General features: G+C 44.2%; 1 protein-coding gene across 1 annotated transcript in view; it reads left to right on the top strand.

Annotated features, from left to right (window-relative positions):
* GALNT14 (polypeptide N-acetylgalactosaminyltransferase 14) overlaps positions 1–26,299 on the top strand; it is a 773,014-nt gene extending 746,715 nt beyond the window's left edge. The window contains exons 14-15 of the mRNA XM_082252551.1: positions 11,764–11,883; positions 25,853–26,299. Coding sequence (XP_082108677.1) covers positions 11,764–11,883; positions 25,853–26,020 — 288 coding nt within the window. The 3' untranslated portion in view covers positions 26,021–26,299. The remainder of the gene's footprint in view (positions 1–11,763; positions 11,884–25,852) is intronic.
* Positions 26,300–27,504: the final 1,205 nt, after the last annotated feature.

Raw genomic sequence — 27,504 nt, 5'->3', positions numbered from 1 at the left:
TGCCCTCTCTAGCTTCAACTTCAGCCTGAAGTATCGGCCAGGAATCGGGAACAGGGATGCAGATGCCCTATCCAGAAGGTTGCATGCACCACACGAACCTGATGAAGAATGGACCCATTTGGCTCCAGAAGGGGTGCGTGCCCTATATCAGGGAACTGAAATTCGATCCAGAGGAGGATCAAGAGCCGAAGAGATTGGGGTTTCGGCTGTCGGGGTACCCAAATACTATTGCAGGGGGACCCAGGTTGAAGGGGAAGATTTACCCCGGCTATCCAAAAGGGACTTGAGGAAGGAGCAGCTGGAAGACCCTCTGGGAAAACTTCTTTTGGAAGCCTTGGAGATCCAGCGCCCTGAGTTGCTTCTAACCGATTCTCCTCAGGGGGCCCGCCTGTTGCATAGAGAGTGGACCCGGTTACAGATCCGAGAAGGGGTGGCCTACCGAAGAGGCCCATCTGAAGATCTGGAGGAGAAGTGGCAACTGTTCTTACCAGCTAAATACAGGGAGAGAGTTCTGGCTGCTCTTCATGATAATCATGGCCATCTGGGACCTGAAAGAACTTTTCAGCTTGTCAGAGACAGGTTCTACTGGCCCTGTATGAGGGCCGAAGTTGAAGGATACTGTCTTTCTTGTGTCCGATGTATACAAAGGAAGACTCTGCCACGTCAAGCAGCCCCAATGGGCCATCTGCAAAGCCAGGGACCCATGGAACTGGTGTGCATTGATTTCCTTTGCCTAGAGCCTGATCTGAGTGGCCAAGGGAATGTCCTTGTGATAACAGACCATTTTACCAGATACGCCCAAGCATTCCCAACAAAGGATCAGAAGGCCTCAACGGTAGCCAAAGTTCTTGTAGAAAAGTTCTTTGTACACTATGGGTTACCACAACGCCTCCATTCAGATCAGGGAAGAGACTTTGAAAGCAGACTGATCAAGAGACTGTTAGATCTGTTAGGCATCCAAAAGACTAGAACTACTCCCTACCATCCACAAGGGGATGCCCAGCCGGAAAGATTTAACAGGACTCTTTTGGACATGTTGGGGACTTTGAGCTCAGAGAAGAAACAGCATTGGGGCAAACATGTAGCTGCCATTGTGCATGCCTACAACAGTACTGTCAGTGATGCTACTGGATATTCCCCTTATCGTCTAATGTTTGGACGAGAGGCTCGGTTGCCAGTGGATTTGGCCTTTGGCATCTCGCCCGATCACACCTCTTCAGCATCGCACAAGGGATATGTGGACCGACTGCGGAAGAGTCTGAAATCGGCCTATGATAAAGCTCAGGCCACATCTGATCAACGTGGACTGAGGAATAAAAGGAATTTCGACTTAAAAGTTCGGATCCAAGACTTGCAACCCGGGGACAGGGTATTGTTGAGGAACTTGGGTGTCCCGGGAAAACACAAGTTGGCAGACCGCTGGAAATCCCAACCTTATGTTATCTGCAAGCAACTACCAAACCTCCCTGTGTATCAAATTCGGCCTGAAGGAAGTGTGGGCCCATTGAAGACTTGGCATAGGAACCATCTACTGCCTCTCTCTGAAGCAGTTCGCATGCCTCCTGTCGTAGATTCGCCAGATACCCCTTCGACCTCCCGCCTATCCAGACCAGTCACCAGATCTCAGTCGACACTCCCAGATGTGAGGGAGGGAAATTCTTCATCTGAAGATCTGGAAGATGAAGAGGAGGTACCTGACTGGATGTGGTCATCTCAGTTACCAGAACCCACACCTGCCTCCCTGTCTTCATCCGAATTGGCTGAAAGAGGAACCCTTCGGGCAGAAGCCCCCGAATTCATACCTTTTCACATGCTTCCAGAAGAAGTAGTTGATGATGAAGATCCTGAGGAGGAGGTTGCACCTTTCTCTGAAGAAGAACTGACCGCTCTTGAAACATCAGATTCCTGTGTGTTGGAACATGAGGAGGAGGACATTGAAGAATCCCCAGAAGTGGCTGGTCCTAGTACCTCTGAGATCGTGCCTCCCAAAGAACAGAGGGACAGGAGAGTCATTCACCCACCCAAAAGACTGACCTATGACCAATTGGGTGAATGCTCGGAAGAAGCTATCTTTACTTCCAAACGATCTCTTGATCAGCCTAGTTCTTCCACCGCAGATTTGGTGGAGGACAACCCTAGCTCACCCCCAGGCACATCTGTACAAGCCACCCAAGTGTCGGGGGTCTGTGAACAGAATTACCTTCCCTCCCCTGACAATTGGTGGGAGGTTCCTATGTCGAACCTGTGTTGTAATATGCAGTTGTTGAGTTTGAATTCTGCTTATGAAAAGGAAGATAATTCCCTGTTATGCATATGTTAATGTTTTTGTTGTGTACTGCCAACATATGCACTGGAGTACATGCTGTTGTCCTCTTTGGGGACCAAAGTTTCTTAAGTGGGGGGAGTGTGTAGCGGTGTTTAATATGCCTGAAAGATGATTGTTTGACATTTGAGAGGAACTCGGCTCCATCTAGTGGCCAAAACGACACACTGCAGCTACTATGGAATTTCTTGTGATGTGATTTTCCTTTCAGGAAGTTGAGAGACTTCATCATCCATAGTGCTCTTGGACTACCAGGATGCACTGCTTCACCGCACAGCCTTCTGGGGGAAGCTTTATAAAGGAAGGGAGGAGCCAGGCTCAGTCTCTTGGGAGAGACACAGTGAGACAAGCAGGAAGCCAGCGCTGTGGGCTGATGCTGCATGCTAGGCCGAAGCCTCTGGGCCTGAAGTGACGACGCTGAAACGTTCCATGCAAAGCAAGAGACCCTTCCCAGAGGTCCCATCGCTGTTTGCAGAGACCGGAGCCATCCACCCCAAACACCTCGCGCGGCTGGGGACAGAGAACAGAGACTAAGACAGCCGTGGAGAGTTCTAAGGGAAAATCCTGTTGGTGAGAGGGCACTTGCCCAAACCTGACTTTATCTACCAAAAGAATTAACGTTATCCACAGATAGCTATAGTGTAACAGAAGGTGATAAACCCCGGGGTAGATCAGCATACTCTCTCAGGAGATTCATAGACAAACAATAATATCTGTAAAGGAGTCGCCAGAGGCCCATCTCTCTCACAGAAGTTATTGCTCAGCTACACAGATACCCTGTGGTGACAACCAACAGCTCACTGCTCTTTTTCTCTCTCTTGATCTTCATTCCTAATGCGGATTACAAATATATCTGCGCAGTTATCTTGCTAGCGAAGATTCAAGAAGAAGAAAGAAGAGGACTTTGGGGAAGGGACTCAGATAGGCCTATCTATCTTGTACTGTGTCTAGCATCAATGAGGGAGTAGTGTGGGATATTTCTTTTATCTTTTTAAAGCCGATTTAAGTAACCCTTTAAAATGACCGTATTTCATTGTATCTCACTTGCTTAATTTGATATACAGTAAATTAAGCTTTGGTTAATTACAATCCTGTGTGCTGTTCCATTGTGTCACCCAGAAAGACTACCATTGAAGAAGGTAATAAGTCACTGTTGCATATTGAAGTATTGTAGTCCAATCTGTGTATCCATTTGAAGGTCCAGTCCTATTCTGGTCAGTTGTGCCTGAGGAGGGATCGAGCCAGTTCTATAGGGTTGTTAGGCAGGGTGTAGACCCAATAACATAATCAGCAGCTCCTGCGGGGGTGGTGCTACATATAATTTTATTATATATATTATATATTAAATAATAAAATAATATTATTGATTCGATTATAATTCATGCGTTTGTGTTTCAAATTTATCACATCTGGGATGTCTACTAGAGTCTTGTTTTGGTCAGGTTTAAGTCAGTAATTACTAAGAATTGTAGGCCTATAATACATAACGCCAAATTTCCATGAAAACAATTTTACCGCTTTTGGTATGTAATTCCTGACATAATCATACCGCCAGGGAGGTTAAGGGAACAAAAGTGTTAACTCACTGGTCAGAGGAAGCAGGTTTTAAAAAAGACAGGAAGTTGTAGGGTGTGGTATGGCGGAGTATAGAGGAGACTGTGTGTGGAAAGTGGATGGTGGATTTGTGTACAGCTGTGAGGGTGCATGTCAGTATCCTGCCTGGAAATCTGTTGGCAGGGGAAGTTACCCTCTCTAAAAGTCGGGCCTGTTTACTGCAACAGCAGTTCTGAACTCTTCAAGTCGGTGAGACTTATCCTTTGTTGTGTTTTTTTGCTCCTGTGAAGCTGTCCAAGAGGAAGTAAACCCTAAAAAAAAAAAAAAAAAAAGGAGAAAAAAAATAAACCTGTAAAGACAAAGGCATAATGAGCTAGTACTTACCTTAAAACGAAGCCCTCGCAGTGCTGCCCGCTCAGCGACAGGGCGGCCGACATGTCCGGCCACCCTGCTTCCTTGTTCACGTCCTCCGGCCATCTGATTGTCCGGAGACGCGATTACATCACTCCCGCGTATGGGCTCTGAAGGAACGCAACAGGTGGCCGTTCCTTCAGAGTGCATGCGCCGATGATGTCATCGGCTGCATGCACTATAAATATCTCCTAAACGATGCATGTTTAGGAGATATTTACAGCACCTATAGGTAAGCCTTAATATAGGCTTACCTATAGGTAAACGTCAACAAAGTGGGTTTACAACCACTTTAAGGTTAATAAACATTCCTTTAATTGCAACGTCTGTGTCCTGCGATCCAGCTGATTCTCCGAACATTGCAGTATATGTGTGTATAGCTGCTAGCACAAACAGTGTAAAACCCGTTAGATTGTAAGCTCTTCTGAGCAGGGCCCTCTTAATCCTCTTGTATTTTATTGTATTGTAATTGTATTGTCTCCCTCTAACATTGTAAAGCGCTGCGTAAACTGCTGGCGCTAAAGAAATCCTGAATAATAATAATAATAGTTATAATCAATATAATCAATATTATGAAAAAATCCACAAACATCAATATCACCAAAGTGAAAAATAATGCTATAAAAAATGTAAGATATTTAATAACATACACAATGAATAGTGAAAAACTGCAGTAAAGTAATGTGTTCAAAAGTAAAAAAAAAAATTCCATGACATAAACAGTGATCAGAGTGGCTACTAGTTGAACTCAAGATGAGTGACATAAACCTCCGATGGATTCCCCCAAAGGTGTGGTCTCACCTGGTAGATTGAACCTCACAACAATGGCCAAACTCGCATAAAGGACAAGATTCCCAATTTAGCCAGGTGGATTCAATCTGTGCACAGCGACAGTCAGGATGTCAGTCCCCAACAGCTCCTCTAAATGTTCAGTGACTCATATAAACTCTGAATCTTTTAGATCCATATAAATCTAAATCTATGAATCAAAAGCTCCATAAAAGAAGAAACTCCATAGTGCACACTGATATAGTGCCGCTATATATGAAGTACTGCTCAGGGATGGCTCACTCAGGCAGCCCGCAGTATCTCCAGCTCTCTCTCTTAGACCAATACGCTCTTCCATACGCGTTTCATCATAGTAACATCGTCAGGGGAATGAAACTCTTTGCAAACCTGTGTGTGCAGACCAGCTCCCGCTGTCAAATTTGCATTGTGTTCTGCTTGAGGTGTTTCTACTATAGAAGTCACGGGGCAATCTGTGTGTGCTTACCTGACTTCATACATGTCGAGTTTGACAGTGGGAGGTGATCCACCCACACAGATTTGCATAGAGGTGATGCTCCTGAATTTAGAGCAGTGTTGTCAATCTTATAGGTTATGCCTGTTTGCATGGTAGTGTGATGAGACAATGTTGAAGAGGGCTTGTTTATCAGCATTGTCACTGCTGATTCTCATCCCTGTAGCTTATTACTCAGCACCTGGACACAAGTAGTCCTGCTCCCTGCTTTCTGAATTGACAGCACTGTCTTTGTTGCTAAAACATGTCCAATGTGATATGCAGTGTCTGGAAGGGGGAGAGTATGAGACACAAATGAAGAAAGATTTGTCTCCCTGAGGAAAGGTAAAGGACACTTTTTATTTTATGAGGCCTTCACATCACTTAATAACTTGATTTGGTACAATATAGACTGAATGCGGTACTGATGCCCCCTGCTGCCTACCCCCCCCCCCCATAGTGCCGCCAGCTGCTGTGGGAAATATTTCAGGATGGTCAGCAGGAGAAGGGGTTGATAATTATGTCATTTACAGGCCCTTTCATTTCTTGAATGAACACAAAGAGTGATAGGTGCTGATTGCTCTTGTGTCCATTAATAACTGAACCATAGTAAACTGTGTTTACTATGCTTCAGTTTGTAAATAAACGGGAAGCAGCTAAGCAAAGAGCGCCTCCCATTCATTCATACATTGTCCAGTGCAGCTGAGGCTGCATAGAAGGGGACTGGGGGATCTCTGTCCTCAATTCATTTTTCAAAAGTGAGACATCAGGGGCCTGTTTAGACCTCTGATATTTCACCAAAGCCCCCCGATTGGGATTCCTACAAAATTGTAAAAAAAAAAAAAAATGCCAAAAACAATGTTGTAAAAAATAATAAAAAAATCTGTAAAAATAATAAAAATAAAAAATTTCACCTTCCACTGCTCTACCGACACCATCCATTGTCCCCAACCTCTGTGCTATTGACACGTCCACTGCTGTACTGACATCATCCAATGCTCTACTGACACTGTCCATGTTTCAATACATTTTAAAATGTTTGTTTACATTTATTTATGAGAGTGTGTTAATGTAGCACTGCCCCCTAGAGGACTGCTGAAAATTACACCTTCTGGATTCCCCTGGGTTACCCTTAGCAAGGGACAGCAGATAACCGCATTAAAAGTTCTTGGCTCGGTCAATAATCAATCCAGGGGATGTTGGTTTTTGTGGTTTTATTGAGAACTGGGATAGGAGAAGGGATGAGTGGAATACTCCAACTATTACCTATTCACAATCTGAGGGACAGCTTACTGTAGAATGTGGCAAAGGCTGCTGCTTCACTTTGTCACTAAATGAAGGTACTTTAAGTGTTCCTGTGTAAATATTCTCTTCAGGGTTCTGAAACTGGCACCCCCTTTTCTCTCAATGCCTGTGTGCTGACACCCCTAGCTTCTGGAGTGGTCCCCTTCCTGGCAGACCCCTGGGCAAGATCCTCTGTACTCACGGCACTGTTTTTCCAGAGTCACTGTTGCCTCCAAACTCCACTTGTCAGCATCCACTGGACATCTGGGTTCAGCCACACCGTCAGGTTCACCAGGCCGACTGCCTGTGACCATCTTTCACAGCTGCAGAAGGAGAGACAGTTGTACCCTCCTTCTGGGACTTGGCTTTCTGTCCAAAGACCCCCTGCCACATGTGCCCTTGACTTTTATAGCCTATCCCAGGATGCACCACTGTCTGTGCCAACCCACTGGGACAGCTGTGTCACTGGCTGGGTTTCCTCCACTGTCCAACAGGCCTCCCTATTGGAGACAGTGGGGACATTCCCTCAGACCAGATGAATCACACATGGACACATGCAACAGGCATAACTAATGATCAGGCTCCCCTGATAGGCAGACAGAGCAAACTATGCCTAGCACCCGTCTAGGAGGGTGTTACATCTATATACTATAAATATATATATATATATATACATACACTGTGCCTTGAAAAAGTATTCATACCCCTTGAAATTTTCCACATTTTGTGATGTTACAATCAAAAACGTAAATGTATTTTATTGGGATTTTATGTGATAGACCAACACAAATTGGCACATAATTGTGAAGTGTAAGGAAAATGATAAATGGTTTTCAACATTTTTTACAAATAAATTTGTGAAAAGTGTGGCGTGCATTTGTATTCACCCCCTTTACTCTGATACCCCTAACTAAATCTAGTGGAACCAATTGCCTTCAGATGTTACCTAATTAGTAAATAGAGTCCATGTGTGTGCAATTTAATTTCATTATAAATACAGCAATTCTGTGAAGCCCTCAGAGGTTTGTTAGAGAACCTTAGTGAACAAACAATATCATGAAGGCCAAGGAACACACCAAATAGGTCTGGGATAAAGTTGTGGAAAAGTTTAAAGCAGGGTTAGGTTATAAAAAAATATCTCAAGCTTTGAACATCCCACGGAGCGCTGTTCAATCCATCATCAGAAAATGGAAAGAGTATGGCACAACTGCAATCCTACCAAGACATGGCCGTCCACCTAAACTGAATGCCCCAGGCAAGGAGAGCATTCATCAGAGAAGCAGCCAAGAGGCCCATGGTAACTCTGGAGGAACTGCAGAGATCCACATCTCAGGTGGGAGAATCTGTCCACAGGACAACTATTAGTTGCACACCCCACAAATCTGGCCTTTTTGGAAGAGTGTCAAAAAGAAAGCCATTGGTGAAAGAAAGCCATAAGAAGTACCGTTTGCAGTTTGCGAGAAGCCATGTGGGGGACGCAGCAAACATGTGGAAGAAGGGGCTCTGATCAGATGAGACCAAAATTTAACAATTTGGCCTAAAAGCAAAACGCTATGTGTGGTGGAAAACTAACACTGATCATCACCCTGAACACATCATACCCGCCCTGAAACATGGTGGTGGTGGCAGCCTCATATTGTGGGGATGCTTTTCTTCAGCAGGGACAGGGAAGCTGGTCAGAGTTGATGGGAAGTTGGATGGAGCCAAATACAGGGCAATCTTAGAAGAAAACCTGTTAGAGTCTGCAAAAGACTTGAGACTGGGCAGAGGTTCACCTTCCAGCAGAACAACGACCCTAAACATAGAGCCAGAGCTACAATGGAATGGTTTAGATCAAAGCATATTCATGTGTTAGAATGGCCCAGTCAAAGTCCAGACCTAAATCCAATTGACAATCTGCGGCAAGACTTGAAAATTGCTGTTCATAGACACTCTCCATCCAATCTGACAGAGCTTGAGCTATTTTGTAAAGAATAATGGGCAAAAATATCACTCTCTAGATGTGTAAAGCTGTCAGAGACATCCCCAAAAAAACTTGCAGCTGTAATTGCAGAGAAAGGTGGTTCTACAAAGTATTGACTCAGGGGGATGAATACAAATGCATGCCACACTTTTCACAGATTTATTTGTAAAAAATTTAAAGAACATTTATTATTCTCCTTCCACTTCACAATTATGTGCCAGTTTGTGTTGGCCTATCACATAAAATCCCAATAAAATACAATTATGTTTCTGGTTGTAACATGACAAAATGTGGAAAGATTTAATAGGTATGAATACTTTTTCAAGGCACTGTATATATATATATATATATATATATATATATATATATATATATATATATATATACACACACACACACACACACACACACACACACCTATGTGTAATTGAGCTCTTGGGAGCACACCCCAATGCAACAGGCTGCGCACACCTATGATAGACTGATATACAGAAAGCTTTACTGTAGATCTAGATTAACGAGGACATTTTAATGACAAAAGGTGGAGCTTTTTGAAAATGTATATATTTGTTTATATTTCGACATGTCAGAAATGCAATCTTGTATCTTTGTAAAGTTTTTAAAAGGACAACTTAAATAGACTTTTTTTTATATAGCTTTGCTTGGAGTTGAAGGTCATGTTTTGGGTATAGGCAGGTTATAATTGATCCAAAATTATACAAATATTGTTTCATTTCAAGGGTCTTCTGGCTGATCTAATCATGTAACAGCTCCTTTCAGTAGTACAGTAGGTGGACCTAGCAGCTATGAATGGTGCTTACAAAATGACATGTCAATTCCCTACAGTGAAGCAGTAGTGGGCCCAGGCAGCGTGTGTGACTCAGAGCCATAGGGCAGGTCTGTGGACTGTGGCATCCTGTTCTAAAAAGGAAATGGGTTAAATGACACTGGTTATCATTCAACCCTAAAGACTGGCTCCATCTAGTAGCAAAAAATAGAATAATGATGGGACGCATCTCTTGACTGAATGTATTTCAGCTAAAGCTATTGTTTTGTATTTTCGTAGCCTTTTTTTTTTGGGGGGGGGGGGGGGGGGTTCTGCCTTTATTTCCCCTGAGAAGCTGTAGTTTCATCTTCTTACACCCTCCTTTGATAATATCGACACTTTGGCTTTAATTAAAGTATGCTTCAATCTTCCATGTGACATAAGTAATTCTCATCGACTCACAAATCAATTAGAAAAATAGCTCAGCAATTAAAGGTGGCATAATAATATCGATCACTGGGAGATTAAATTCAATACACTTTTAAATGACACAATTTACCTATTCCTAATGATATTAGATATGCACATAGCTAAACATCATTCTGGTCTTAGCGCCAGTTCACATAGGAGCGATGCTACTTTCAGGGGCGACCTCCGAGATCGCGGTGCGAGCAGCGCGCCGCGACCTCGGAGCGGCCGCCACGGACATTAATAACATTGAAGTCTATGGCGGTCGCCTCCTGGTCGCCCCAAAGAAGCTCCGGACCCTTTTTCTAGGTCGGAGCGACTTGTGTCGCTCCTATTAGAACGGGTCCGCAGCTTTCCTATGGGAGGCGACCTGCGGCGACCTGTGAGGCAACCAGGTCGCCTCACAGGTCGCCCTAGTGTGAACCGGGACTTACTGTTCATTGTTACTCCTTCTGTGTTTATTTCAGAAAAATGAAGAGAGGTTTAACCCACTATACCCATAGCTCCATACAAATCATAGTTCAGGGGGAACAAACATGCAAGATGGTATTGACTTTTTAGGATGCAAGCACACTGGGGCCTGTTAAACTGAACCAACCCCGAGTTCAGTCCTTCCAACTCCCCCATTGGGCTGCACTCACACTCAACTATGAAAGGAGTACTTACACTTACAAGTGTTCCCCCGACACCCTCTCCTGATAAACAGACCAGTAATCCCTGCTTCAGTACACAGCTCTCTATAGAGAGAACTGTGCTTCAGCATAGTTTGCACTCACTCTAAAGCAAACTGTACCAGACCACATGTGAACTGAACCCGGGAGCACCTCTTTCAAGTGGCCCCTTGGCCCGGTACAATTAACCAGTCCTGGGGGTGGTTCAGAGCACTCATACCATACAAAGGAACCAGCCCAAGAGGCAAATTACTAATGTGAGTTCACCCTTAGCCTTCGCTGGCAACATTCCTGTCCCCGGATAGTAGCTGATTAGGTACTGAAGCTTCGATGACAGCTTTAGAACTTACAAGACCAAGCCAGCAAAGGCAGAGTTCAGATTTATATTCTGACAGGTCCTCTCTACAGTAATGCTCTTTCTGTTCTTTAATCAGGGGAATCAGCCTGTTCACAACCTCATAGTCTAGGAGTTCCATGTCCTTTAAGAATGCCCTTTTTTCCCCTTCATTAACACACTTGCCCTTTGAAACCCTAATTAACAAGCCGTAACTAGCACCACTAGCAAATCTAGCAAATGTTGTAGGAGCTGTTCATGGGGTGCTAAATCCATCCAAGGAGGTCTCCACGGTGCCAAATCCACTCAGGGAGGTCTCCACAGTGCCGAACCCACCCAGGGAGGTCTCCACAGTACCAAATCCACCCAGGGAGGTCTCCACGGTGCCAAATCTGCCCGCTCGAGCTCGAGCTGAAGCCACCCAGGAATCACTTCATAATGCTGAGACTGCCCACTGATGCTCTCAAGAGTACAATACCGAAAGACAGTTTGTAGCACTATGAGGGGAAAAAAAGAAATAAATTATTAAATAAACAAATTTAAAAAAATAAAAACAGCTGCCCTGTGCGGGAAATAACCAGCCCAGCACACCAGGAATGCAGGCTTGTATCCCCAAGGAGTTCCGTATTACTTATTGCAGTAGATTAAAAATAATGATAATGATGATGATAATAACAAACTAAAAAAATTACTTTCTGTGTATTTTGCAGGAATGGATCTACACTCAGGTTCAGCAGATAAGCCAGCAGGGTCTATGTCTGTCCGTGCACACCTTATTTCCAGGAACGCAGGTGGTCCTCTTGCCCTGCAAAGAGGGAGATGGGAAGCAGGTAATTTGCATCCAGCATGCCAGATTTTTATTTCTCTATGATGGCCTATCTTAAAAAGAAGGCGTCACTTTGCCAATAAATACTTGTGTAGCACCCTCCTAGGTAGGTGCTAGGAAAAAGCATCTATTGCTCCTTCTGCTTATCAAGGGAGCCTGATCTGTTAGGTTGCCTGTTGCATGTCTCCAGGTGTGATTCATTGGGTCTGAGGGAGTGTCCCCACTGCATCCAATGAGGGAGCTTGTTGGACAGTGGAGGAAACCCAGCCAGTGACACATTAGCTTTTATGGGAGTCCCAGTGGGAGGGCATTCTTGCAATGCATCCTGGGATTGCTCATAAAATCAGAGGGGACATGTGACAGGGCGTCTTTGGCGGGACGCAGATTCCCAGGAGGAGGCAGATAGCTGGTCTCTCCTCCTGCTGTGTATGAGGAAGGTGGTCTTAGGCAGTTGGCCTAGTGAACCAGGTGTGGAGCTGAGATGCAGAGGATCCAGTGTAGCTGATGGTGGAGTTGCTAGCAGAGCCTCTCAGGAAAAACAGTGTCCCTGAGTACTCAGGGACTTGCCAAAGGGTCTGCCCAGGAAGGGGACCACTCCAGTGAAGCCAGGGGATCAAGGAGCTAGCTCACACAGAGAGAATTATAGTAAAGGGGGTGCCGTGTAGAACCCTGAAGAATATGGGTCGCCTAGTTGGGCTCTGAAGAGCGATTCACAGAGTAATACAAGTCCAGTAAAATTCTTCTTCACTGCTAGTGACAAGGTGAAGCACTAAACGTAAACGTAAAAGGTAAACGTCCCAGCAAATTGTGCATAGTTTATTCAAGTTGGAGTATCCCACTCATCCCTTCTCCAATCCAAATTCTCAAATAAAACTATGAAAAACCAAACCCCTAGACTGTTTCTTGACTGAGCCAAGCACTTCAAAGTCGCTAAACTATTGTGTTGTTGCTATGGGTAACCCGGGGGAACCTGCCACCAGCAGCTCCCAAGGGAGTAGTGCTACACTTGGTAGAGGGTCTAGCCCTTCATGCCTCCACCCAAAACTATTAAAAGTTTTGCCTTTACTCTTTAAGCAGATCTGCTAATCCCAGGCCTTACTATACAGATGCCCACTAGAGGGTGCGTTAACATATCTGTGTGTACAAATACAAATATCAGAAAATGAAACCGCAAGTAAAAATGTGACAGGCCTGTCAAAACTATGAATAAATATTTCAGTGAGAATGACAAAAGTGTATTTACTGAAAATACATTGAAGTTTCTTTCTTTTTTTTTTTTTTTTTTTTTTATAAAGCCTGGTAAATAGTAAGTGATTTGATTTTTAAACTGAGAATTACATGTGTCCTGTGGCAAAACACTCCGTGCAACGGTAAATGATTCAGAATTTTATCTTGTATTCTGTTCTTTCCTTTGAACAAAGGAAAACGGAAAATTCCTATCATACTTACCGTAATTTTCCTTTCCTGATAGTCTCCATGGCAGCCTACGTGTGGGTTAACCCCGCCTCCACTCCAAGGGTATAGGACCCCCCTCCCATAAATTTCAGCTCTCAGGTACAGCAGGTGTTCCATATCTTAGCCGAATCCAAGACGAGAGGGTGGGTACTCCGGCTGCCATGGAGACTATCAGGAAAGGAAAATTACGGTAAGTATGATAGGAATTTTCCGTTTTCCTGTCTGTCTCCATGGCAGCCTACGTGTGGGAAATAACTAGCTCACTCCACACGGGTGGGAATGCTTTAGCAAAGAAAATTTTAATTCATGCTATTTGCAGACAAAACAGTCAAACCAAAATTAACTGAGGACAGAGAAGCAGGCTCTACACAATAGTGGGTCATAAAAGTATTGACTGATGACCACGAAGCCGCTCTGCAAATCACATCTGGAGCCACGTGCCGCGAAGCCGCCCAGGAAGTAGAGATACTCCTTGTAGAGTGCGCCGTCACCGCCTCCGGAGGAGCCAGCCCCTCAGCTCTATAGGCCTGTTGGATAGCTGCCACTATCCATGAAGCGATAGTCCTAGATGAAGCAGGTTTACCTCTGTTCTTTCCCCAGAACAGGACAAAGAGGTTGTCAGACTGCCTGAATGGTGCAGTTGCTTGAAGATAGGCTTTTAAGGATTCTCCTACATCCAACGGATGAGGATTGGACTCATTAGATGAACGGAAAGTAGGCAGGACAATCTCCTGATTCTGGTGAAACACTGAGGTGACTTTCGGATTTGAATTCAGCCTGGGTATCAGTACTACCCGATCCGGAAAAAAAGTCAAGAATGGTTCTTTACATCCGAGAGAACTTAATTCAGAGACCCTTTTAGCCGAAGTAATGGCTACCAGGAAGACAGTTCGGATGGTCAGGTCCTTGATAGAAGAAGAGGAATCTATGCCCGATTTGGAGAGGGCATTTAGGACAAGAGGTAGATCCCATTTCGGGAACCTAGGTCTTCTCTGAGGATTGAGCCTGATTGCTCCTTTGAAAAATTGTTGAATTAGTGGGTGTTGGGCCCACATGACCCCGGAGAAGGCCGATAAGGCCGAAACTTGAACTCTAAGAGTTGCCACTGAAAGGGGCATATCCAGACCAGCCTGAAGAAAACTTAGTATTTCTTGAATCCCAGGGACTGAGGAAGACATACCTTCAGGATATGCAGACTCCATGAATCTTGCCCAGATTCTACAGTATACTTTATTAGTACTTGGTCGTCTAGCATTCATCAAGGTGGAAATGGCTGTAGATGGGCAGCCGAGCGATTCCAACCTTTCCCTCTCAAGAACCAGACCGTCAACCGGAGAATTGCAGGACAGGGGTGCACTGATGTTCCCTGAAGAAGCAAGTCTGGTCTGAGGGGAAGAGGGACCGGGTCCCGGTAACTCAGTTGTAAGAGTAGCGGAAACCATGGCCTGTTCGGCCAGAAAGGCGCCACCATCACTATCTCCACATCTTCCGCTTGAAGTCTTTGCAGGAATTTGAGAATGATGGGTACTGGAGGAAAGGCGTAAGCCCTGCTGAACTCCCACCTGTCGGTTAGTGCATCTGTCCCGTAAGCTTGAGGACACTTGCCTCTCGTGACATACTTCTCCAACTTGTGGTTGCAAGGGGAGGCGAACAGATCGACTTCGGGAGATACTCCCAACGACAGAATCCATTTGAACGACTCCACATGGAGCGACCATTCGTTGTGGTTCAACTGGACCCTGGACAGAAAATCCGCTTGAACATTCTGTGAACCTGGGATGTAAACTGCCGAGATGTTTACTAGGTGAGTCTGGGCCCAGGACATGATCGGGTCTAATTCTCGTAGCAGAGAGAGACTCCGTGTCCCACCTTGTCTCTTCACATAAGACACTGCCGTGGTGTTGTCCATCCGAATCATTACAGATTTCCCCTCTAGCAGGTGTTGGAAAGATCGAAGACCCTGGTAGGCTGCTCGGAGTTCCAGTATATTGGAGACTGGAGTGTGTCTCTGAAAAGACCATCTCCCCTGTGTCATCTCTGTCAGACAATGAGCCCCCCAACCTGAGTTGCTGGCGTCTGTTGTGATTATAGTCCATGAGACTGGAACCAGAGAATGACAGTTGAGCAGATTCCTGCGTTGCAGCCACCAAAGAAGACTGTATCTCATGCTGGAGGAGATATGAATGTACTGATCTTTCTCTTCTGTGTTCCATTGTTGTAGGAACCCTTTTTGGAAGGGCCTCATATGCCAGAGAGCCCATTTGACCATTGGAGCCGTGGACACCATGGTGCCAATGATTTTGAGGCACTGAGAGGCTTTCAGCCGAGGAGAGGAAAGAGCCGGAAGGATTCTCTCCCTCACTACCGGTATCTTCTCTAATGGGAGAGAGATTGAATTCTCGACGGTGTCGAATTGCGCCCCAAGATAGACTAGGCGCTGAGTGGGCTCCAGCTGACTCTTTTGTAGGTTTAGCAGCCAGCCAAACTCTTTGAGGGTCGATATGACCTGATCTCTGTGTGCCAATAACTGATCCTTTTCTTGAGACAGAAGCAGAAGATCGTCTAAGTAATGATGTAGACGTATACCTTTCAGTCTTATGAAGGCTACCACTGCTAGAAGAACTTTGGTGAATACTCTGGGTGAGGTAGACAGGCCGAAGGGTAGGCAAATGAATTGCAGATGCTGATTCCGAACACAGAAGCGAAGATATTTGTGGAAGTCGGTTGCCACAGGTACATGAAAATACGCATCCTTTAAATCTATTGAGGCGAGCCAATCTCCCGGCAGTACTGCCCTTTGAATAGTTGAGAGTGTTTCCATCTTGAATTTTTCGTTCTTTATGAACTTGTTCAGGTATGTGAGATCTATAACAGGTCTCCAGGCCCCATTCTTCTTCTGGACTAAGAAGAGGGGTGAGTAAACCCCTTGAAATTTTTCTTGTTCCGGAACCGGAGCTACCGCTCCTTGAGCCACCAAAGCGTCTACATAGGCGAGCAAGACTTCTCTTCTCTCTTCTAGACAGGGTAAATGAGTTGAGATGAATCTTGGAACTGGATCTGCCAGAAATGACCATTTGTGGCCTGTAGAGACCGTCCTGACGGTCCAAAAGTCCGTGATTGAGGCCGCCCAGACATGCTGAAAATGTGCCCACACCTGACATGCCTGGACGGGCCCAATCTCAAAAAGATTTAGTGGAATCTTGTCCAGCAGGCGCTGGATTTTTTGATGACCTCCGAGTAGAGGATTGACCACCTCTCCAGTTTCTTCGGAAATCTCTATTAGGCTTGTAAGAGCGTGCATCTCTTGATCTCTCCGTGTATTGCCTCCTAGGTTGAGGCTTCTTCTGACCAAATAGTCGTCTGTCTTGCGGGAGGAAACCTGACTTTCCGCCAGTAGCCTTGGCAATGGCGCTGTCTAGTTTGTTTCCAAAAAGGGAAGTACCCTCAAAAGGGATCTTACACCATGCCTGTTTAGAAGCTGGATCTGCAATCCACGGGCGAAGCCACAAGGCCCTCTTTGCTGTTACTGAGGATAGCATCGATCTGGACAGAAGACGCAGAACATCAATAGATGCTTCTCCTAAAAACACTGAAGCCAGCTTGAGTTCGTGAATAGGGGAACTTTCTACGGCTTCTTCCGAGAGACTTCCAAGTTTGGATTCTATATCGGAAACCCAGACTTCCATGGCTTTAGACATTGTTGCTAATGCCATCACAGGTTTGCAGGCCGCGCCGGCCGTCACAAAGATCCTCTTTAGGTCCAGATCTATCTTCCTATCCAAAGGGTCTTTGAAAGAGACCGCGTCATCTAGTGGCAAAGTGACATGCTTTGCTAATCTTGTAACTGCCGCATCCACAAGAGGAGCAGATTCCAGACGGGCGACATCTTCAGGTTTAAAGGGATATAATTTCCCAAGTTTGGAGGATAAGGAAGACTTACTATCCCCTTTACTCCATTCTTCAGTAATCACCTCTTGTAATTCAGAGAGGGAAGGGAAGTTGATACGCTCCTTACCAAGGTGCTTGAAGAACTTCCGCTGCTTTTTCTGAGGAGACACAGGATCCTCCCATCTGAGAGCTTCTTTAATGGCTCTGATCAGGGGTGAAACTAGGGCGAACTCAAAGCCGCCTACAGCCCCTTCTTCTTCCGAATCACTGTCAGATGACTTTGCAGAAGTAATACTCGGTTGAGAGGGGCCTTGATCTTCCTGCACTTCCCCTGGAGAACTGGATGTGGTGGGACCAAGTGGTGGGACTGTACCCCATTCTTTCAGGGACTGTTGTACTATTCTCTTCACTAGAGATTCCAATCTTTGATCCTTTTGCCCCCTCTCACCGGCTGCATGAGCAAAACATGGCTCACATAGGGACTTGTCCTCCGGGACATGCGCCCCACAACCCCAACAGGCTCTCTGGTGTGTGCGGTGACTCTGGTATCGTGTATGGTGTCTGGGGGAGGAATTAGAGCGTCTCCCTTGCTGCCTACTCCCTGATGGAGATTCACGGCGTTTAGATCTGGAGGATGAACTCCCACGAGGTCTGACAGGGTCTCTTTCTTGTGGTAAATCAGGCCTGGGAGAGCTGATGGAAAAAAGAGAAAATCGGGGAGACACTGGATTTAGCCATGACCTAGGGACCAGCAAGCCCTCCCCGCCCCCCCCTCTGAAAAATGCCAGCACCCACCTGTTGTGAGAGGGCTGGCCACAGGAGGGCGGTGACGCAGGATCCATACTTCAGGCCAAACAACCAGACTGATAAAGAAAGGTAATACATATCAGACACCATGTCAGTGATACATTGTGAGGTGACAACCCTCCGCCCCCCCCCCCCCCCCCTCTGCAGTCAAGTCTCCATTGCACATACCTGTAGCAAGGAATCCAGAGACACTGGGAAGCTGCCGCAACGCCCACAGTACATTCCCAAAGTACAGGGGAATCGTCAGCTGTTTAAATCTCCCGCCGGAATGACGTCAGCGGTGATGCGGCCGCGATCGCTAATGCGCATGTGCGAACCAAGCCTCGACTTCGCTCGCGGCGCACTGCGCATGCGCGGGACCACGAAGCGTCTACCGATTGGACGCTAGAAGCAGAGGAGGAAGAGGAAGGGTTTGTTGGAACGCAGGAAGGGTTTGCTGGAACGCAGGAAGCGTTCCAGCGCCATTGGGCCAAACAAACAAATTTGTACAGTGATAGGAAAGGAGACAAACAAAGTGTACATAAATAACAAATACCGCTGCCATGAAGGGAAGCAATGCGAATCTTCAGACCCATGTCAGAGAATGCCAATCAAGCTTCAGTCAACCGCAGAGAGCAGGGGATTTTAAATGTCACTCACCCGCCCGTGGCTGGGCTCTGGACATGCAGACACCATCCAAAGTATCCTAAGGTAAGCTGGACGTAGTAAGACATCAGAAGTGTAGGTCCTTGGAGGAGGACAAAAAATGAACACCTGCTGTACCTGAGAGCTGAAATTTATGGGAGGGGGGTCCTATACCCTTGGAGTGGAGGCGGGGTTAACCCACACGTAGGCTGCCATGGAGACAGACAGGAAAGATGTTTTCAGTGGACACAGTGCGTGATATTCCCATTTTTGTCATTGAAAGCTGCTTTAGAAATATAGATCGCAAAATGAATAATTTACTTACATGTCACTTTATACAGAAACTGTATTATTTTTCAAAAAGATGTAACTTTAAGAGTCGGATCACACCAGGGCGACTCAAAGTCACCCCGACTTCATCGCGGCTTGCAAACGACTTCTCATAATAGAAGTCAATGCAAGTCGCTGCGACTTCACCCAGAAGCAGTGCAGGAACCTTTTTCTAAGTCGGAGCAACTTGAGTCACTCTGATTAGAACGGTTCCATTGCGCAGAATAGAGCGCTACTTGTCAGGCGACCAAGTTGCCTGACAAGTCAGAGTAGTATGAACTGGGTCTAATGCTTCATGCACTCTAGCGTTTTCCTGTCTGCTTGCACTAGATTGGTTGCATGGCATTTTTATGGGTTGGTTTCCTGATTATGTCAGCAGTGGACAAGGCCTCCATAAAGTGTGATGACCCCTGTAGCTTCCAGGAAGCCTGTATTCCTAGTGTGACAATGCAGGAGCACATTTGGGAAAGAGCATTGTCACTCTATGACAGGAAATATCTGAGCAAGGGCTTTTATGGCAGAATCACCAAGTGTTATTTTATTGAAAGCTGCAGATTTAATGATATAGAGGAATTGGTTATAATAAATTTGTGGGACTCTGGGTGTGGTTGCCACCATATTTTTATCTAAATCTAGAAAACCAAAATTACTCTTATTAAGACTTTGAAGGCAGCTTCTAATTAATAGGAAATGAACAAAATAAGATTAAAATATCAATGTGTATTATTCCAAAACAAAAATGAGAAGGCGAGACTTTATAGGATATGGAGTTGTCATTGAGGTGAACACATACACTTTCTTTAAAATAAGAAACTATTTTATTGTACAAAAATAGTTAAAACACAACAGATGAGTATAAAAACATGCCAAGATATACATACAATAGCATAGCAGCTTGTACTCTTGCACATTTGAGGTTACAGTAAATACATTGATTTGCTTCATTTGTTCATTGTAGTCCAACGCGTTTTGCAAAAATAATTCTCTGCTTCTTCAGGAATGAATGATGTGGTCATTTTTGGGTTAGCCACCCTATGTTTTTGTCTTTACATGTTCTATATATGTGTTCTTTGTTCTTTTATTATCTTTGTAATAAAATGTATATTTTTTATATAAAACCATTACTACTATTTTTTTCACTGCTACTTTAGCAGCAAATGATTGTCTAAGACCTTAAAAGTCCCATTGGGGGTTCTCCTCTGGCCTTTTTTGTTTCGGGATGCGGTCTTAACCATTAACTCCCTATTTCACCAACCAATCCCTTTCTGCATACTCCAAATATGGCCGGACCAGAGTCTTGTAGAGTGGGAGAATTATTGTTTTATCTCTGGAATGAATCCCCTTTTTAATACATGCCAATATTCTGTTGGCTTTGCTTGCAGCAGCTTGACATTGCATGCCAATGCTGAGCTTGTTGTCTAATAGGACCCCCAGGTCATCAATTTCCCCAAGGGCTCTCTCACTAGTGAGTAGCTTGCTTTCTGGTTTCTGGCACCTAGGTGCATTACTTTACATTTTTCAACATTAAACCTCATCTGCCATGTAGTTGCCCACCCCATAATTTTGTTCAGGTCCGCTTGTAAGGTTTCCACATCCTGCCCAGAAGATATTGGCCTGCTTAGTTTAGTATCATCCGCAAATACTGAGATTTTACTCGATATCCCCTCCTCTAGATCATTTATGAATAAATTAAACAGGATTGGCCCCAGGACAGAACCCTGGGGGACCCCGCTTTCCACACCCGCCCAATCTGAGTACTCCCTATTAATCACCACCCTTTGCAACCTCCCCTGGAGCCAGTTCTCTATCCAGGTACTCACCTTATGGTCCATACCTACCTTCCTTAGTTTGAACAGTAAGCGTTTGTGGGGAACGGTGTCAAAGGCCTTTGCGAAGTCCAGGTACACCACATCCACAGGCTTACCTTTATCTAGGTGGCAGCTCACTTCATCATAGAAGGTTAATAGATTGGTTTGGTAAGAACGATTTTTCATGAATCCATGCTGATTACTACTAATAATACCGTTTTCATTACTAAAGTCTTGTATGTGGTCCCTTAACATCCCCTCCAAAATCTCGCAGACTACTGATGTTAGGCTGACCGGCCTATAGTTACCCGGGATATATCTTGGTCCCTTTTTAAATATTGGTACCACGTTGGCTTTTTTCCAATCAGCTGGCACCATACCCGTCTGTAAACTATCCTTAAAGATCAAGAATAATGGTCTGGCAATCACCTGGCTGAGCTCTTTAAGAACCCTCGGGTGCAAGCCATCCGGTCCCGGTGATTTATTTATGTTAAGTTTCTCTAGTTTAGTTCTAAGTCTATCTTCTGTTAGTCATGGCGGTATTTCCTGAGGTGTGTTGTTTAGTTTGGCCTTACAAGCTGGGTTAGTGTAGCCCCCCAATTCTTTTGTGAAGACTGAAGAGAAGAAATTATTTAACACTACCGCCTTTTCCCTGTCCTCTGTGGCCAAGACTCCCTTATCGTCTTTTATGGGGCCAATGTGTTCTGGCCTCGCTTTCTTACTGTTTATATACTTAAAGAATTTATTGGGGTTCTTTTTACTCTTTTCCGCTATATGTCTCTCGTGTTCTATTTTAGCCACCCTGATTTTCGTCTTTACATTTCTTATTACACCCTTTGTAATACTCGAATGCTGCCAATGACCCCTCAGTCTTGTATTTTTTGAAGGCCTTTCCTTTAGCATTAATATGCATTTTTATGTTGGAGTTTAACCACCCAGTGTTTAGTTTTCCAATATCTTACAGACTATTGATTTTAGGCTAACCGGCCTTTAGTTTCTCAGCCCTTTTTTAAATATTGGTACCACATTGGCTTTTTTCAAATCAGCTGGTACTATTCCCGTCAGTAGACTATCCATAAAAATTAGGAACAATTGTCTGACTATCACCTGGCTGAGTTCTTCAAGGACCCCCTGCTGTAAGCAATCTGGTCCCGGTGACTTATTTGTGTTAAGTTTTTCAAGTCTATTTCTGAGTCTGTCTTCTGTTACCAAGAGGGTGCTTCCTGTGACATGTTATTAACTTTAACATTACAAGCTGGGTTAATGTTGCCCTCCAATTCTTTTGGAGACTGAGGAGAAGAATTTATTTAGCACATTTGCCTTCTCTCTGTCCTTTGTAGCCAGATTGTCTTCGTCGTCCTTTAGGGGCCAATGTGCTCTGGCCTCACTTTCTTACCATTTATATACTGTATTTATCGGCGTATAACACACACTTTTTCCTCCTAAAAATGGAGGGCAAAACAGCAGTGCGCTTTATACGCCGATATATTTAAAAAAAAAAGGCCAGGCTGAGAGGCAGAGGGGGCGGGCCAGGCCGAGCAGAAGGAAGGACGAGCGGTCGCTGTCATAGCAAGTCCCGCCTCCTATGATAGACAGCACAGTGGCCCAATGCCCGGACGTGTGACATCTATCATAGGCGCCGGGACTTCAGATGACAGCAGCCACTCGTCCTCCCTTCTTCTCGGCCCGGCCCACCCTGTGCAATAGCACTGGCAAGGCAGCAATACTGGACAGGGCGCTGGCAAAGGCTGCATTGCTGGACATGGCGCTGGCGAGGCTGCATTGCTGAACACTGCGCTGGCGAGGCTGCATTGCTGGACACTGCGTGGCGAGGCTGCATTGCTGGACACGGCGCTGGCGGTGCTGCATTGCTGGACACGGCGCTGTCAAGGCTGCATTGCTGGACACTGCGCTGGTGAGGCTGCATTGCTGGACACAGCGCTAGCGAGGCTGCATTGCTGGACACAGCGCTGGCAAGGCTGCATTGCTGGACACGGCACTGGCGAGGCTGCATTCACGGGCACTGGTGAGGCTGCATTTGATTTAAAAAAAAGGTTCTGAGTTCAAAGCTGTTTATTTTAAATTTAAGCTTTTTTTCATAAAATTTTCCTCCTAAAATTGAGGTGTGTGTTATACGTCGGTGCCTGTTATACGCCGATAAATACAGTACTTTAAGAATTTTTTTTACTCTCTTCCACTATGTGCCATTCGTGTTCTATTTTAGCTACCCTGATTTAGCTCTTACATTTCTTATTGCATTCTTTGTAATTTTGGAATGCTGCCAATGACCTCTCAGCCTTGTATTTTTTGAAGGCCTTTTCTTTAGTTTTCTTTAGTTTTTTTATAATTTTTATAATGGAGTTTAGCCACCCAGGGTTTATTTTAGCTATTTTAAACTTATTCCCCGTTGGAATGCACTAGCCAATACCTTTATTTAGTATTTTCCTAAAGCACTCACATTTTTCCTCCGTGTTCTTTGTTCCTAGGATTATATTCCATTTTAATATCATCTAGCATAGAGTGCAATTTAGAGAAATTGTCTCTTTTGAAATTCAGTGTCCTTGTATTACCCTTGTGTTTCCTATTTCTATAATTTATACTGAAACTAATTGATCTAGGATCACTGTTTCCTAAGTTGCCGCTTTTTTCCACATCCGTAATCAGGTCTGTATTATTTGTAATCAGAAGGTCTAGTAACGCATTGTTTCTTGTTGGTGCATTCACCATCTGACCCATGAAATTGTCCTGCAAAACATTTAGGAAATGGCGAGCCTTAGATGAATGCGCAGTTTCTTCTACCCAGTCTATATCCGGATAGTTGAAGTCCCCTATTATAACGACATCTCCCAGCCTTGCTGTCATTCCAAGCTGTGATAGGTTGGGGGGCCTATAGCATACAACCAATATTACTATCCCCTTACTACCTTCCCTTTGAAGCTCTACCCATTAATTACAATTTACATATAGCAATCCAAGCATCATAATACATTCAAAGGCTTACATGACCATGTTACACTGATTTTGTATGGAAGGAGGAAGTGCAGATAATATTTTACTACAGACACACACAGAGTGATATATTTCAAGCAATTTCTTTCTTTTAATTGGGATGATTATGGCTTACAGCTAGTAAAAACCCAAAATTCATTATCTCAGAAAATTAGAATATTACATAAGACCAAAAAAAAAAAAAAAAAGGATTTTTAATACAGAAATGTTGGCTTGCTAAAAAGTATGTCCATGTACAGTATAGTATGCACTCAATACTTGGTTGGGCTCCTTTTGCATGATTACTAAATCATTGCGGCGTCGCATGGAGGCGATCAGCTGTGGCACTGCAGAGGTGTTTTGGAAGCCCAGGTTGCTTTAATAGCGGCCTTCCCATTTTTGGGTCTGGTGCCTCTCATCTTCCTCTTGACAATACCCTACATATTCTCTATGGGGTTTAGGTCAGGTGAGTTTGCTGGCCAATCAAGCACAGTGATACCATGATCATTAAACCAGGTATTGGTACAAAGTAGGATGATACATAGTAGGATATAAGTGTCCCAGATCTCTTTATTTAGGCATCACTTAAATATGTACAATACTGTATTTATAGGGAAGCAGACCCAAACTCAAAAATAATTGTGTGTCTAATCTCAAATTTTAAGACATGGAACTGATATACATCATATTTTAGCTGTAAGGAAAGATACCAAAAGCCCCCCTCTCTTTCCTAGCACAACCCCAAGATGTACTCAAACCTGAAGAGGAGTGGGGGGGACCAAATGAGAATCAACTAGACAGGCAGTATTAAAAAAAAATGGTCAGATATTAAAAATACTACTTAAATAAAACAAAAAGATACTACGACTATGACATTGTTCCATGTATATTTGCCATCCACTTTCCCGTATAGTAGATTGTTTGTGAGATTCTAATTTAGAGTGGCCCTGGGAGTTCCTTATATAAGGAATTTATTTGTGTCAATTAGCTAAAACACATTATTCCCTACTTCACCAAACCCTTGGGAGTTGGGGATCTGGATCGCATTTCCCTGTCACAAGACCTGGGAAAATAGAGTCCACTGCGTGGTCTCCAGGGTCTCCCTCACCGCATATGCGCAGCCATCGGACATGGCCTCGTCATGTCCGGCCCCTGTAGATGTCCTTTCCAGAGACCGAGCGGGCCCCATGTTGGAGATCACCGTTGATACGGAAGTAAAGCCCACACTCCTGGTCACAGCCAGTGTGACCCCATAAATAAAAAAGAAAGAACCTCCCGCAATGCATCGCATTAGCAAAGAGGATCATCCAATGTCACTGGGTTGGAGGCCCTACACTGAAGGTTGTCTGGGGGGCCCGTCTGTGTTGGGCATACAGAAAGGGGGTGTCTCCAGCCACAGAGTCCCCTACGTCTCTGGACATCCTGTAGTTTCAACAAAAACAATTTACGAAAAATTGTACGATCATTATTTTATTCAGATCCATGTGGAGTTTCTCCATGTGGATCTGGACATCCTACTTCCATACAAAATCCGTGTAACATGATCATGTAAGCCTTTGAACGTTTTATGATGGTTGGAATATTTATATGAAAATTGTAATGTAATATATTGGATAGCAAAATATTATATATATTCCAGAATGGTATCTTATCCCTGAGGAAGATCATTTTTAGGCCCAGGCTGAGTGGGTCAACAAGCAAGCCCAATGATTGTGAACTAATCATCACCAGCTATAGAGGATACCATCTGGATCTGTAATCAATGATGTTGCAATCCACTCTTGAAAATATTTTTTTTATTATGTGATGTAAATATATGTGGTAAAGTCTTTTTAAACTGGAATACTAAACATTGATATTTTAATCTGATTTTGTGATTAAAAGTTGCCTTCAAAGTCCTAATAGGAGTCATTTTGGTTTTCTGGATATAGAGGAATTAGTTTTGAAATGATGTTAACATGTTAATACCTCTAAGATATTTTAGTGATTGGGTTTACATGTACTTTATTATGTACAATCAGCGTGTACATTCTCTGTTTAGTTAAATCTTTCTTTATTCCTTTTTTTTGTCAGCGATGGAGTAAAGTGGGCTCTCACATTGAACATATGGCTTCCCACTTCTGCCTGGATACGGAAATCATTGGCGACGCAGATGAGAACAACCGCGAGATCGTAATCAACCCGTGCGAGACCACGGCCATCAGTCAACGCTGGGAGATGGTCCTTCAAGACTTCCACTGAGGGTGATGAAACCATCGCAGTAGAAAATTGAAAAGCCTTATAGCGAGCTCCATAATGTTGCGCTGCTTGGAGCCAGTGAAGCTCTAGGCATACATGCCGTAACACAAAGCCGAAAATTACGATAATAAAATGGAGAGAAGAGACTGCAAAAAATCCAAAGGGAAAAGAAAGATCTTACTGGCAAATTTAATTTCTGAGGGAAACACAAAATCCGTAAGAAATTTTTAATAATGGGATACGGTATGCCTGGGAAAAAACAACAGATACATTTCCAGAAAAGCACAAAAATAATCAGTCTGCAGGAAACTGATATTTTAGGATGAAGTGGATGGGGTTTGGTCTTTTTATATCTTTTGGAGATTCTGGAAGTTATATCTCTGTAATAGAGTTCCCAGCTTCACCCGCTTCCCACCAACCATTATGAAGGGATCCTATTCGCTTACTTGTTTTGGTAGATTCAGTGGTGGAACCGCTAACCAACCTAGCTGGGTGATCTTGTCTCTGCCATTACCAAAAGGCAGGTGTGTGATTCAGTAATATTTCAGTTTTGCATTATTGCAGGGTGATGGAATCACATGAAAGCCTTCCATATCTTTCATGGAACATGGGGGCAAGAATACCTAACCTGAACTAGCAGTTCTATTCAGTTACCAGATTACACTACCTTAATTTGTCCAACCTAATGAAGTATAAAGAGATATAGTATGTGGTCAATATTTGTGGACACCTGACCATCACATCTATAGGAGTTTGTTGAACATCCTATTCTAAAACCATGAACTTTTATATGGAGTCGTCTGTGGGAATGTATGCCCATTCAGTCCAAACAACTTTAGCGAGATCAGACACTGTGTTGGACAGGAAGACTTGACGCACTATTCATCTCAAAGGTGTTCACTAGGGTTGAGGTCAGAGCTCCTGAAAAGCTTGCAAGTTCCTCCACACCAAACTCATCAAACCATGTCTTTATGGACCTGGCTTTGTGCACTGTTATCTAGAATGATTTTGTACGCTGTGACATTAACCTTCACTGGAAGCACCAGAATCCAATTTGGAGTAGTATCAGTAAAACCAGTGACTTTTGGTTTTATAGTGGTGTGATGGACAGGTGTACACAACCATTTGCCTACATAATGCATATAGGATTTCAGCTTCATGAGAGTGATATCTTCATCATGGACTTCTAGGAATGGGCAAAGACATAAACTACTGTTGAGAAACCTCACCAATGGAGTCTTGGAAAACAGGAAGCTAGTGGGTGTTTTAATCCACAAGTGCTCACCTAAAACTAACATATGAACTGTAGAATGGGCCTTTAAAGTACACCTGTGCTTTCCCCATGCAGGGCCAACCAAAATGGTTTATTTTATTGATAGTCCCACCAAGTGCATATACTCAAGTTTCCATCACTGCTAGGCTGCTCCATAAAGCCCCCAGAAACATCTAAATATGGGGGTCATGTGACTCACTATCCCCCCTTTCAC

The sequence above is a fragment of the Pelophylax lessonae genome, assembly GCF_965119305.1.
Source record: "Pelophylax lessonae genome assembly, chromosome: 3".
Classification (NCBI taxonomy): Eukaryota; Metazoa; Chordata; class Amphibia; order Anura; family Ranidae; genus Pelophylax; species Pelophylax lessonae.
This window is presented reverse-complemented; position numbering and strand designations above follow the sequence as displayed.